Genomic DNA, 12,899 nt, shown 5'->3' on the forward strand with positions numbered 1-12,899 from the left:
ATTACAAACGATAGTACAGAACTCACTACTATATGGAATTATTGAGGCAAATTGCACGAATGTATTTAATAGAAATCTGAAAAGAAAAAGGTGTATTGAAGGGGAGGAGAGTTAAATGAAGCATATAAACCAATGAAGTTGAAAGGCCTGTCACACTGCTCCAAAAAACATTCAGTAACACTAAATGCCAGTCTCAATTTATTTTCAGAAGGAAAATAAAACAAAGTTTTCAGCAGCCACATACACTAATATTCACTACAACTCCACAAACCCTTGACCAATAAACCAATTTATACATTATTGCCGCTTTATCATCAACAGAAACAACCTGGGCATCAGATTACCCAACATTAAAAACACATTTATCTAACCTGCGCATTCAGTATCTCAACAATTATGTGAAGCCATGGAACCAAAAGTTAAGATTTCTCAGAGGAAATATATTAATGAAAACCACAATTAACTGCACAAGTAACACATTAAAGATCAGATTTTAGCCTGCAGTAATTGGCCATCATTAGCCCAATACTAATTTGTGTCTTTTTAATCATCAATTCTGCTATTGCCAAGTTTGGAACAATAAGTAATTTTTGATCTTCATGGTAAATAAAAACAGCTATATCTTCAATAAAAAAATGCTACATCCTTAGCCAAATGTGCAAGCTTGCAAAACATAACTTTTAAGGCCACAAACAACTTGTAATTCAATAATATGGTCAGAGAAAAATTGTCAAAGGTGCATTCTCAAAAAAATAAAGATAATAGTGCAGTTGAAAAAACTGTTCAGATGCTTATCTTGTCAAAGCATTTTGAGGTGTAAAGAGGTGAAAAGCAGAAGAAGCTATTGACTTGGCAGCTAATAGTAGAGACCACTGGTAAAGCAATTCAGAGACAAAGAAAAACAAAATTTGATCAGCACAGATATTACAGGGCAGTAGAAGCTAGAGACTACTGAAAAGTTAGTGAAGAACATGGCCATGGAGGAACTTTAAAGATTTTATTTTAAAAAAGTAAAAGCTTTACTTAACTAGGAGTCAATACAAGTCAGCAAGCATGAGGGTAATACTGGCTGGGGCGTAGACAATTGCGTTATGGACAGCTTCATTTACAGAGAAAAAATTAGGAGCACATAACTGTCAAATGTCGGATAGGTTGAACGTGGATAGACATGGACAAATGTTGTCTGTAGCTTACCTTGGGGTAAAAAGATATCATTAAGATCACAAAAGTCTAGTTCACTTACAAATTATTGCCAAAAAGATCGACCAGTCTCAAACATGATAAATGGTCCATAAGAACTTTCATTAGGTGGATGTCTGACAACAGAAGACAATCACAGCTTCAGAAGATCAATGACAAAAATCAAAGTTGTGGGATTGGTGCAGTACTGGGGACTGGTGTTGATGAACAGAACAAGCCAAGAGTGTGTAGCTTGAAGTGCCAATTCAGTTGCCCGAAAACAAACAACTCAAACTGCTTATGGGGATAACTATCTGATATAAACCTCTGATACTGAGGCTTACCAGTTTAAGAATCAAGTTCACAACCTGTTAATTATAAACTAATACAAGAATAGAACTCATGGAAAGAATAAAAAAATCATTTGAATAATGCACTTCAAATATATCAGTTATAACAGGAGGAAACTGATGTGTGAGAGCAGATGTCTGTCCGGTGATGATTTGAGCCAATGTGGTAGCAAGTTAACAATAAGCAATATCAATGCCTTGGCTCAATTCTGGTGATAAACACTTAAAATACTCAAAGGAAGAAGTTAAACAAGGACAGAATGAGAGGAGACAAGAGACAGCAGTTACTGGAATGTGGAGCAGCACACACAATACTGGGAGGAATTCAGCAGGGCAGGCAGCACTTTTGGAAGGAAATGACAGCCAATGTTTCAGGTTGAGAGACTTCATCTAGACTGAAGGATAAAATTGAGATTAAATGTGATCCATTCAAGATTACACAGTTTGTGCATGCCAACTTAATAAGTATATAGAGAGAAAATGTACAGAAAAATTGAGAAAGAATGCAGAACTAATGTCATTCAGAGAGCACTTTAAGAGATTGGCTGCAAAACCAGGCACATATTAAATACATTCTATAATTTCTCTGCAAAGAAAGCAAATTTGAAAAAAAAGAAAGGAAGATTATCAGGGAAGAAGAATTGCAGCTGTATCATTCCCCTCACAGAGAAGTGAGGAAGAGATTTGAGATGTTGATAGCATAGCGAAAAACTTACAAATCATATCATACCAAAGAACTAAATGCTGCAGAGGAGAAATGCTTTAACTGTGAGTTATTACGAGTTGGAATGTATGGGCAGAACAGGTTGCAGAAGCAGATTCAATAGTCATTTTGAAAGGAGAATAGTACAAGTAAATCAAAGGGGAAAGTGTTACAACTGTTTGGGGAAAAGTGGATGTTTTATGTTGACTTCACAACCTCAACATCTCAAAGAACTGCAACCAATTAAGCACTTAATTTTAGTTGTAATGCAGAAAACATAACTAATTTGGAGAGAATAAATTCTGAAACAAAAAACAAGACATAATAACGTCTAGGCATTAGTTTAGCCATCTTTGCCTTTTTTCCTTCACCAATTACTCCCCTGCCTTTCTTAGGGCTCTGCATCTTTATTGCTCAGCTGAGGCAGCAATCATCTCCCTGAGTGCAGTACCAGAGTGCAAATCAATCCTCATGTTCAAAAGCAGGACTTGTACCTGCACCATTCTGCTTTAGACAATAGTGCTGTCAACCAAATGGAAATAGTTTTCATAGAGAGGGCATAAACATAGTAGCCTGAATGCCCACTGTCTATTCAAATTATTCTACAATTAAATAAGTGAACCAGTTCTTTAATCTTTCCAATTACTTTATTCCTTTGAGTTTATGTTTCTTGTATTAAACAGCATACAACAGATCCCAATTCAATTTATTTCTAATCTTTTCCATTAAAATTTGGCTTAATTATTCTTCAAAGCATTAATTACTTCACTCTGCTGGAAAAATGATAGGCTAAGTCGATAAAGTCCGGTGTACAGGTATGAAATACACTTCACCCAATGCTACTTCCAAAGCCTCTCAAAAGAATTAACTTTGGCACATCTTCTGTCCATGACATGCTGTAGTTCAGTATCATCCACAACATAACATCAGATCTCCCACGTAGATTAATGTAATCAGGTCTTCCCTCCACCCATCAAATGTAGCTTGTATTGAAAATTAGCCAAATGAGGAGATATTTCAATTACAATACCTCCCCATACCTCAATTCTTAAATTCTGAGATCAATCAAGGAACAGTTGTCATCAGCTGTTATATAAAATCAAACCCACATCCTAGTCTTCACCACAGCTAGTAACTGCCGGAAGTTGTTTGTCACACACGGGCTGAGCTTCCAACAAACCAAATCCTCTCTTGGATATTCCATACTTCATAAATCTGCCGCCTACACACAACCCTTTCTCAACTTCAGGACTTCCAAATCCTACCACCAGTATCTTGAACTAGAAAAAATATCACCCACTGAAAACCTCCACTTTCAGATCTACATTGGCTCCCAGTCATAGTTCTCCATTTAAATTATCCTGGTAAACACGTTATCTCACCCTCAACCCATTAAACTCAATGACATCATCCCCCAGCCATTACTGAGTTCTCAACCTGTAGCTTCATATCCATTGCAAAATCCCTTCACCTCCTTGACAGCTGTATTCGACCATCTACTCTTGATTCTTTCACTTAAGGGTGCCTTCCACTTTTAGATCCTAAATATCAAATATTTAGTTACCCATGTAAGTACCTTCATCAGCTTCATGTTTCCTAATCTCAACCTGAAAACACTGAAATCTTTGATGGTTGCAGAGTGTAAGATGACCTGTCTCCATACTGTAGAACTATGGCTGTTATTAATGTATCCATCATTAAGGACCTTCACCATTTAGGATATACCCTCATCATTACTATCAGAGATGAAACAGTGTAGCCGAAAGACCTCTCGGAAATAGCTTCTATTCGTACGCTATCAGATTTATAAACAGTCTGTGAACACCATCTCATTATTCCCTTTCTCCCCACCCCACCCCCCACTATTCTTGTAATAGTCACTGTGCCTATGCTGCAAAACAAATTTCACATCATCCAAGTCAGTGACAATAATTTGTTGTCCCCATTCTCACCTAATATATTTTCAACATTACTTGTTTATATCCCCAAACATTTAATTCATACAAAAACATCTTACACTGAAATGCAATGGATCTATAGTCCTAGAAGCTACAGTAATGAGATGTCACTACGAGAAGCTTGTCAGTGACTTTCAGCTAAAGGATTTTAACATGTTCCAGGACTTGACTATCTAATAAAGCTAAGTTCTACATTAAAATGCCCAAAATATCCTCCTGCTGGGCCAGTACACACATCTACAATTCAGACAGAAGGATACTTTTAATCACAATTTCAAACATACAAGCCATACAGAACCCCTTATAGTTTAACTGAGTGACTACATTAAAAATATACCAATCAGCTATATAGGACCCTGGTCAAACCCCACTTGGAGTACTGTGCTCAATTCTGGTTGCCTCACTACAGGAAGGACATGGAAACTGTAGAAAGGGTGCAGAGGAGATTTACAAGGATGTTGCCTGGATTGGGGAGCATGCCTTATGAGAATAGGTTGAGTAAACTCAGCCTTTTCTCCTTGGAGCAATGGAGGATGAGAGGTGACCTGATAGAGATATATAAAATAAAGAGGCATTGATCCGTGTGGATAGTCAGAAGCTTTTCCCAGGGCTGAAATGGCTAGCACGAGAGGGCATAGTTTTAAGGTGCTTAGAAGTAGGTACACAGGAGATGTCAGGGGCAGGTTTGTTTGTTTGTGTTTTATAATATATAAACGCAGAGAGTGGTGAGTGCGTGGAATGGGCTGCTGGCGACAGTGGCGGAGGCAGAAACGATAGGGTCTTTTAAGAGACTCCTGGATGGATACATGGAGCTTAGAAAAATAGCGGGCTATGGGTAAGCCTAAGTAGTTCTAAAGTAAGGACATGTTCAGCACAGCTTTGTGGGCCAAAGGGCCTGTACTGTGCTGTAGGTTTTCTATGTTTCTAATCAGGGCACTACAAGGGGAAAAATCACAATGCCAGCAACATTTCTCAGGATTTGTAACAGGGTCAAAAAAGTTCGACCCTCAACAGAAAAATGAGAATCAGCTGAAAAGTATTGGGTCACAACATATTTCATGTTCAGATGTTTCCAGTGAAACGAGGATTATAGGAATGCAACCAATGTTTGCTGTTCTATATAGAATACACATCTGATGGAATGCAAACTGGAAATCAAATGTTGATGTATAAATATTTTACATATCATCTTAAATCAAGGAAAAGTGGTTTTCTCATTCTAATGTTCCAACTTGAACAGCTTTTGCATTAAAGTGAAGAGCATGCACTTGAGTTAGTATCATTGGATACATGGAGCTTAGAAAAATAGAGGGGCTATGGGTAAGCTTGGAGGGTCAAATACTCTTTTGCATAAAACTAGACTGCAATAGATATAGAGAACTGACAGAAATGTTCCTTCAATACAGTACATGGGTTTTATTTCTTCAAACCCTCAATTTCCATGAGGGAAGCAAAGGCTGCATAAGACTTGATGCTTTCAATAGTTCAAAATACAAAATATTTTTGTAAGCCAATTTCCTCCCCTTCCACAACAGCAGCTTATCAGAACCCAGTGCAAATACCCTAAGCCACACCAAGTACATTCACCATTGCCTTTGTATCTTCAGTAACCTATGTTGGCTCCAATTTGGAATATGCATTTAAGATCCTTGATATTGTCACCAAATTCTCCAATTTTCCCCTACTTATCTAGAAATCTTTTCTGCTGACTAGTTCAGAAACCCACATGCCAGTGCACCTTCTCAAAATCCTTTTTTGCTCCTATTTCCAAAAACAAACACAACCTATTATGCTAGATTCTGCCTTTCCAAAGGATTATCAATCCTCTAAAAGCCTCTCAGACCAAATTTTCAATCTCTTTCCAAAGTTACAAATAATAAATATAAATCTCAATGAGCCACTTTCTGGAGATTTCAAGAACTCAAGACTTCAAGAAATGTGCACTAGCAACAAGAAAAAATGGGTATGATGAACACTGTAGGCAGGTGGTACGCCATTTGAAGACCGTGTAAAATAAAATTATGATTTGATAGATTCACCAGCAAGTCGTGAGACTGGTGAAACAGGGAGGCTAAGTGAATGAATTATTCACACATAGTAGAAATATCCAAAAATATATATTTTTTTAATTCAGGAACATTAGGAAGATCAATGATATTTTTAAATATTTTGCTGAAGGAAAACTTGTAAGATTTTTTTTTACAAAAAGCAAGTCAAAATTTTTGCCAGAATTTACTGCAGAATGTCAAGCTAGACAACCTCCATTTCTACACGGGAAGCAATGTTACATCAGAATGGCTCCTGCATTTCCTATCTTGTCAACAACTTTAGAAATGGGAATTCAGGACAGGGATGAAAAGCCAACTAATTTTAAGACCCTGGCCTCTGTTTTTGAAGCTTTGTTATATACTTTAATAAACTGTCTCGCATTCTTCTGAATTCAAGCTAACATAATCTCTTCCGATACAGGAATCAATCTTGGAGCAAGTCACGATAGACAGTTAAGATCAACACAATTTTGAATCAAGATAGAAAGAGACCAAGGAATAGTTTCATATACATTCAATGAAGGCTTATGAAATAGAGGAAGAGTGAAGTTGAAGAAATGGAGGACCAGTAAGCAGGTAAAAAGGAAAAGTGATCAGAAGCTCAGCTCTGTATCAAAAACACCATCAAGGCAGTGAAGAAAATGGTTCAAATTCAGATAATTATCTAGAATCAGAATCAAAGCAAGGAAACATATTGGTGCTCAAAGGATCAAAGCATGGAAATATTAGACTGATGGGAGAACTGGAATTTCTTAACCATTAGAATAGTCTTACATTGTTGAAATATATTAACTTGACATATTACATCACAGCAGTGGACCATTAAAAAGGGCTTCCATTATTAAATGTAAAGCAGAGCTAACATATGCTAAATCTGAAAACTTACTGTAAAAAACCTCAAACTGTAGACTCTTGTGGGATACAATTTATGTTGGTGCAAATTTCTGCAACAACCAACTGCTTCCTATAATTTCCAAAGTTTAACTGAAAAGCATCACAAAAGCATCTTTCCAGGAATAATATCTCAATAAAAATTGGAAATGGATGATGCTCCTGCCAATAACACCAGAGAACAGTTAAAATGTAAAAATTCATTGTTTAACTGGAGATAATCTTTCCTTGATTCCACGGTCCACAGAATAGAAGCTAATGAAAAGACATGTTGATTTACAAGTGCATCCTTGTAATGAAAGTCAATTTACAATTTCACAATAAAACCCTGAGTCCCCACATAAACAGAATATGCTATTTCTTGCACATATTTTCTAAGAAAATTTGCATTTCAAATGAAAATATTCTACATGCAATTAAATTCATGTCTGCTTTGACTCAAAATTGTACTAGTCTCCAAAAATTGCATTAAACATTGCATTTTAAATTCTAATTCAGCTGAAATTTTCCTTAATTTAAAAAAACAAAACAGGCTTTTTTTAAAAAAACAGAGATGGAGAAAGAACAGAAACTGGTAATTTATTAAAACACAAGGAGAAAAAAAAAGTTACACTTGTATTGCAGGGGCTTTGAGATCACACTATCAGTGACAGCCATCTTTTGATCCGAATCCATCAACCATCTGTTAAGCATTTGTACAAACTCTGGCACAAGGCACCAGTTTAACAACAGCTCCATGCCAATCATCAATGAAAAGGAAGGAAGAACCAAGCCCCCTGATTAGAATGCTATATCTTTACAACAGAAATATAGGACAGGCAGGCCAAACACTGGGTGATTCAGTGTTCAGCTCATATTCTACATGGGTCAAATGACCCAAACTATTTTGATAAGTATTGTATCTGCAAAACAAACCTTTCCTCTTTAAATCTCAATTTCATAACTAATGAATACTTAAAGAGCTTCACAAACTACAGATTAAAAACAAAGCTGTCCTTCAAAATTACTAAATAAGTGATAAGGCCATCATCTTCCTTTGGGCAAGTTGAAATTAGTTACTATCAGTGTACAGTGAGTAGTTTAAATACCTCTGAAGAAAACAGGTGGGAAAACACTGAACAGTAAAAACACATCAATGTCCAGAGCATGTGAAGTGTAGCTACTATTCAAACGAAAAGCACAAAACTAACACAAGTCTTTGCAAGTGCACATACATATAATAAACAGCATACATTATTTTCTTAAAGAATTCATAAGTAGTTGTGCCAAAACCTACTCTTACCTCTCGTCTTCACCATCCACAGGTTGCATGGACAGTGGCAATGTCTTTAAGGGAAGAAGTGACGCAGAGGCTGGTAGGTTAGCACTGCTGGCGATTTCCTGGACCAGAGCATTGGCTGCACTCAACACGGTTTCTCCAATCGCTACCTGATGTACGTTAAGCACTGAATGGTCTGCAGGAGAGCCAGAATCTTCCACTACTTTCAACAATGACTGGCCTGCAGATTGGTACTGGGCCGAGACTGGTGCCAATTTCTGCAGCCCTCCTGGTACCATAGAGAGGCTCACATTTGTTGGATTGGATGGCTGGTTGCCATTCTGCACAGAAGTCTGAGTGGTGGTTTGTTGTGGAACAGCACTTACAGATGCAGTAGGTATACTGGTGGACACATTAGATCCAATACTGGGCAGGTTGGCAGTAACAGTAGATGGTGTAGAACTTATTCCAGTTATCTGTTGGTTGTTCACACTTTGAATAATATTCTCAACTCCTTGACTTTGAGGTTGTGTTAATAACTGTTGCTTCTGTGGCGCTGTAGGTACTTGCTGCACAAGCCCTGGCACACTGCCTGGCTGCTGTACCATTCCACCTTGCAAAGGCTGTACAATTTGCTGTGCAGAGGAGGGTGGAGGAGCAGTTGCTTGTAAGCCAATCTGAGCTGACTGGTTTATAGATGGAGAGACAGACTGTTGTAACAATGACATTGTACTCCCCTGTTGACCTGTTACCAGTTGTCCGTTGGCAGAACCAGCAGGTGGCATCATTGCTGAAACATGTCCCACAGGTTGACTTGGTGGCAGTCCAGACTGCACTTGTGCTAATACAGGTTGTGCTTGGCCAGGCAGTGCTGCTGATCCAGCTCCACTGCTGCTCTGCTGCATAGCTTGTGCAGGAGGCTGCATTTGAGAATGCTGCACATATTCTGTAATGCCAGCACTTGCATTTGATGACATAACATGCTGTGTCGATATTTGTGAAGCTGGCTGTGGCTGACCATATGGCAGTTGCTGAGGCTGGCCGACAGCTGGCAAGGTCTGTGAAGGTTGCTGCTGTGGGTATGCTAACTGCTGTGGAATTGGGGCTTGTGGAACATTACTGACACTTGCTCTACCAGAAAGAGGTGTACTCGTCTTCTGCTGTGAATGCATAACATCTTGTGAATGCAACTGAATTTGAGCGAGCTGCGACTGAGAAGCACTTTGAGGCAAAGGACCACTGCCGCTGAGGTCAAGCTGCTGGCTGCACAATGCTTGAAAAGCCTGTTGCTGAGGTCCAGATGCCAGCGCCGGTTCTCCATTGCCAGCATTCTCAACATAGTAACCTATTGCACTCAAAGTACTGCTCACCGAACTCCCTGCACTTGTGCTTTCCCGTTCCAGATGTGCATCAGCCGCCGCTTGCTTTACATTCTCCACCGTCCTGTTTATCGACATGCTTTCGACCAGAGCTGCAGCATTATCCTTGTCATAAAACTCCGTGCAGACCCACCGGCCCTTCTTGAACGGTTCAGTGCTAGAATCCAGTTTCACAACTCTGAATCTAGAGCTGCCAATTGCAGGCTGCTGGCTTCCAGTGGCCACCTGAGCTCCTGTAGCACTTGTGGAAGCTGCAGTACTAGTAGCCCCAACAACACTGGTAGTACCCCCAACAGTATTAGCATTGACACTGCCACTAGTCCCACCAACACTGATGTTTACATTACTCACTCCAGTTACACTCCTGGTGTTTCCATTAGCTGGGGCGATATTGGACGTCAGCGGTGCAGAAGGGCCAACTGAGCTGTTCACCAATCCAGGAATGGATGCACTGATGGTATTTTTCTCAGCACTAGTAGCAACGTTTGCAAAAGGTGTTATTCCTCCTGCCGAAGGAGGGGTTGCAGCAGTGGCACCAACCAACCCGGACCCTGACACCATCGCTGGGTGTAGGTGGTGGTGGTGATGGTGGTGGTGTAGCGGATGAGGGTGATGTAGGTGGTGTGGATGGAGACCGTGGATGCTGCCATTATACAAAGTCGTCTGATGCTGAGGCAGGCGAGGCTGATTAGGAGACAAGGCGCTGGGGGTCTCAGCATCCCCGACGTTGTTTAAAGTTTCTTCCGAGGAGCTACGCTCAGGCTCGTAGTCGGTGGCCCTGGAGACATCCAGGATCTCGGAGGAAGACAGGTCCTCGGTGTGAGACTCGTCCATGTCATCGTAGCTCTCGGTGTCCTCGGCGATGCTGTTGTTGGAGCCGGCGTTATTCTGTGCCGGAGTCACGCTGGTAATTTGAAAGCCACTCTTCTTCTTAATCTGGGCCCCGGCCACAGACACCGGCCCCGGAGGTGCAGGGGAAGGATGGAGGCTGAGGCTCTGCGGCGGATGCGGCGCGGCCGGAGGCGGCACCGACCCGGGGTTGGGCCCGCCACCGGGACCGGAGCCCGGCACGACGGCGGCGGAGCGCAGGTTACCCGGCGGCATCTCGTCCGGGTGCGGGCGCCCGGCTGCGGCACCCATCAGGCCTCCGAGCGTGGCCGGGGAGGAGGCGGCGGCGGCGCCGGCCGCGCTGCTGCTCCGCCGAGGGTAGAGCGGCTGCGCCATCTTCCTGTCCGCCGTGTCCGACTGCTGCATCATCGCATTTAAAATTAAAAAAGGAAAAAAACCCCTTCCCTCCCTCCCTCCCTCCCTCCCCTGACTCGCACACTATCACCACCAAACTTGCCCCCCTCCTACCAGCCCGGCCGACTGCGGCAAACCAGCCCGCTCTGAGCGGGGAGCCCGCGGCTTTCAGCTGAGTCTGACCCACCTTCCGGGCGGGCGGGCGGCCGGCCGGCGTCTGCTAAGCCCTCCTCCCCCCTCCTTCGCAACTCAAAGGAGACGCCTCCTCCACCTCTCCTGCCGCCGGCTCATTTAAACGGGCCGCTGGGGGAGGAGAGGCGGGGTGGGAAGGAAGATGGTGGTGCCGGGTTGCGCGGGTGGAGTGAGGAATACGGCCACCGGCCTTTCAATCACAGGTAACACAAGCGGAACACCCTCACTCTCACCCCTCCACCCTCTCGCTAGCCCGGCGCTGATTCGGCGGCAGCTGCAGCACCGCAGGCCCAGGTCCGGCCGCTGGCAGCGAGGGGGTGGTGCTGACCTTTTCACTGCATCATTCAAAACTAACTGTGGCTGTGATGGTTACTGGTTGGGGAGGGAGAGGTGCCGCCCGTTCTCGGGGTTGCTAAGGACAGGCTGCGACTCGCGGGCTCCCCGTTTCTATTATTTTCCCACTCACAGTCTCTGTCACTGGAAAGCTGAGCAAGATGGCGACCACGCATGCGCAGTGGCGCGCCGCTTCCCTCGCCCGCCCCGCCGCCGAGGCAGACATAAAGCCCGTCTGGAAAGCAGGCGGGGACACCCGAGTTCTGACGGAAACTGCCGAACGCTCCTCTCCGAGATCCGACGGAAATGACCGAGCGTCTCTCCGCCGCCGCCAACATTTCATTAGCCGAGTGGATGTCGAAAATGACCGAAGGAAGAACAGTAGGTCTGCCAGGAACGAAAAGGACGGGTTTCGGTCACCGTGAAGGATTGTATGGTGAATGAGGCACTTCTCATTTATCCGCCAGTGTAATCTCGACACTCCAACAACTAGTTTGCACACTGTCTATTCCGGAGCAACAGCGGGAATATGGCAGTAACCAGTTGATCTGTCTTTGGAGATTTACCAGAATATTGGGCGAGGGCTGGGGCTTTCTTGGGAAGTGGAGGGGAGGCTTAATTGACGTGTTTATTATTATGAAGGACCTAAACAGAGTAGTTAACAGGAAGAAGGGTACAAAAAAAAACCCGGTGGTTTTGTAAAATAAAATCACGAAAGAATGGAGTCTGAGGAACAACACAGTGTGCTGGAGGAACTCAATGGGTCAGGCAGCGTCTGCGGAGGGAAATGAACAATCCGTTCGAGACCCAGTTCATCCAGCTTCTTGTGTTGCTCTATATTTTAAGTTATTGGAAAAGGATTAGAATTTCTCTGAGAAGGTAGCAAATCACTGGAAAGCTCCATCTGCAACCCTGGGGGAGGGTGGATTATTAAGTATAAAACGTGTGTATATTTTATGTATTCAGTTATTGAGATACAGCATGGAGCAGGCCCTCCCAATTTAATCCTAGCCTAATCAAGGGAAAACTTACAATGACCGATTAATCTATCAACAGCTACATTTTTGGGCTGTGGAAGGAAACCAGAACCCCCGGAGGAAATCCAAGCGGTCTGGGGGGGGGACGGGACATACAACTCCCTTGCAGGCAGTGGTGGGAATTGAACCAGGGTCGCCTGTACTGTACTACACCACCCGTGACGCCTGTGGCTAAGTAGTTGGAGGAATGTGGAATTGGTGGTGGTGGGGACCTGGCAAGAAGAGGATACAAGGCCAGCATTGATACTGAATAATGGGGCAGGCTTGAGGAGCTGATGGTCTCCAGCTTCAATCACTCTGCTCTTGTATTAGAGAGGAAACAAGCTTGT

General features: G+C 42.6%; 1 protein-coding gene across 3 annotated transcripts in view; it reads right to left on the minus strand.

The window, feature by feature from the left end:
* The window catches only part of tsc22d1 (TSC22 domain family, member 1), a 285,022-nt gene extending 273,999 nt beyond the window's left edge, over positions 1-11,023 (minus strand). For all 3 annotated transcript variants that reach the window (XR_009511742.1, XM_059967831.1, XM_059967830.1), the window contains exon 1: positions 8,412-11,023. Coding sequence is in view for 2 of the 3 variants with exons in the window: in XM_059967831.1 (XP_059823814.1) it covers positions 8,412-11,023 (2,612 nt within the window). In the remaining variant the exon portion in view is untranslated. The remainder of the gene's footprint in view (positions 1-8,411) is intronic.
* Between the last annotated feature and the right edge of the window lie 1,876 nt (positions 11,024-12,899).

The sequence above is a fragment of the Hypanus sabinus genome, chromosome 4 (assembly GCF_030144855.1).
Source record: "Hypanus sabinus isolate sHypSab1 chromosome 4, sHypSab1.hap1, whole genome shotgun sequence".
NCBI lineage: Eukaryota > Metazoa > Chordata > Chondrichthyes > Myliobatiformes > Dasyatidae > Hypanus > Hypanus sabinus.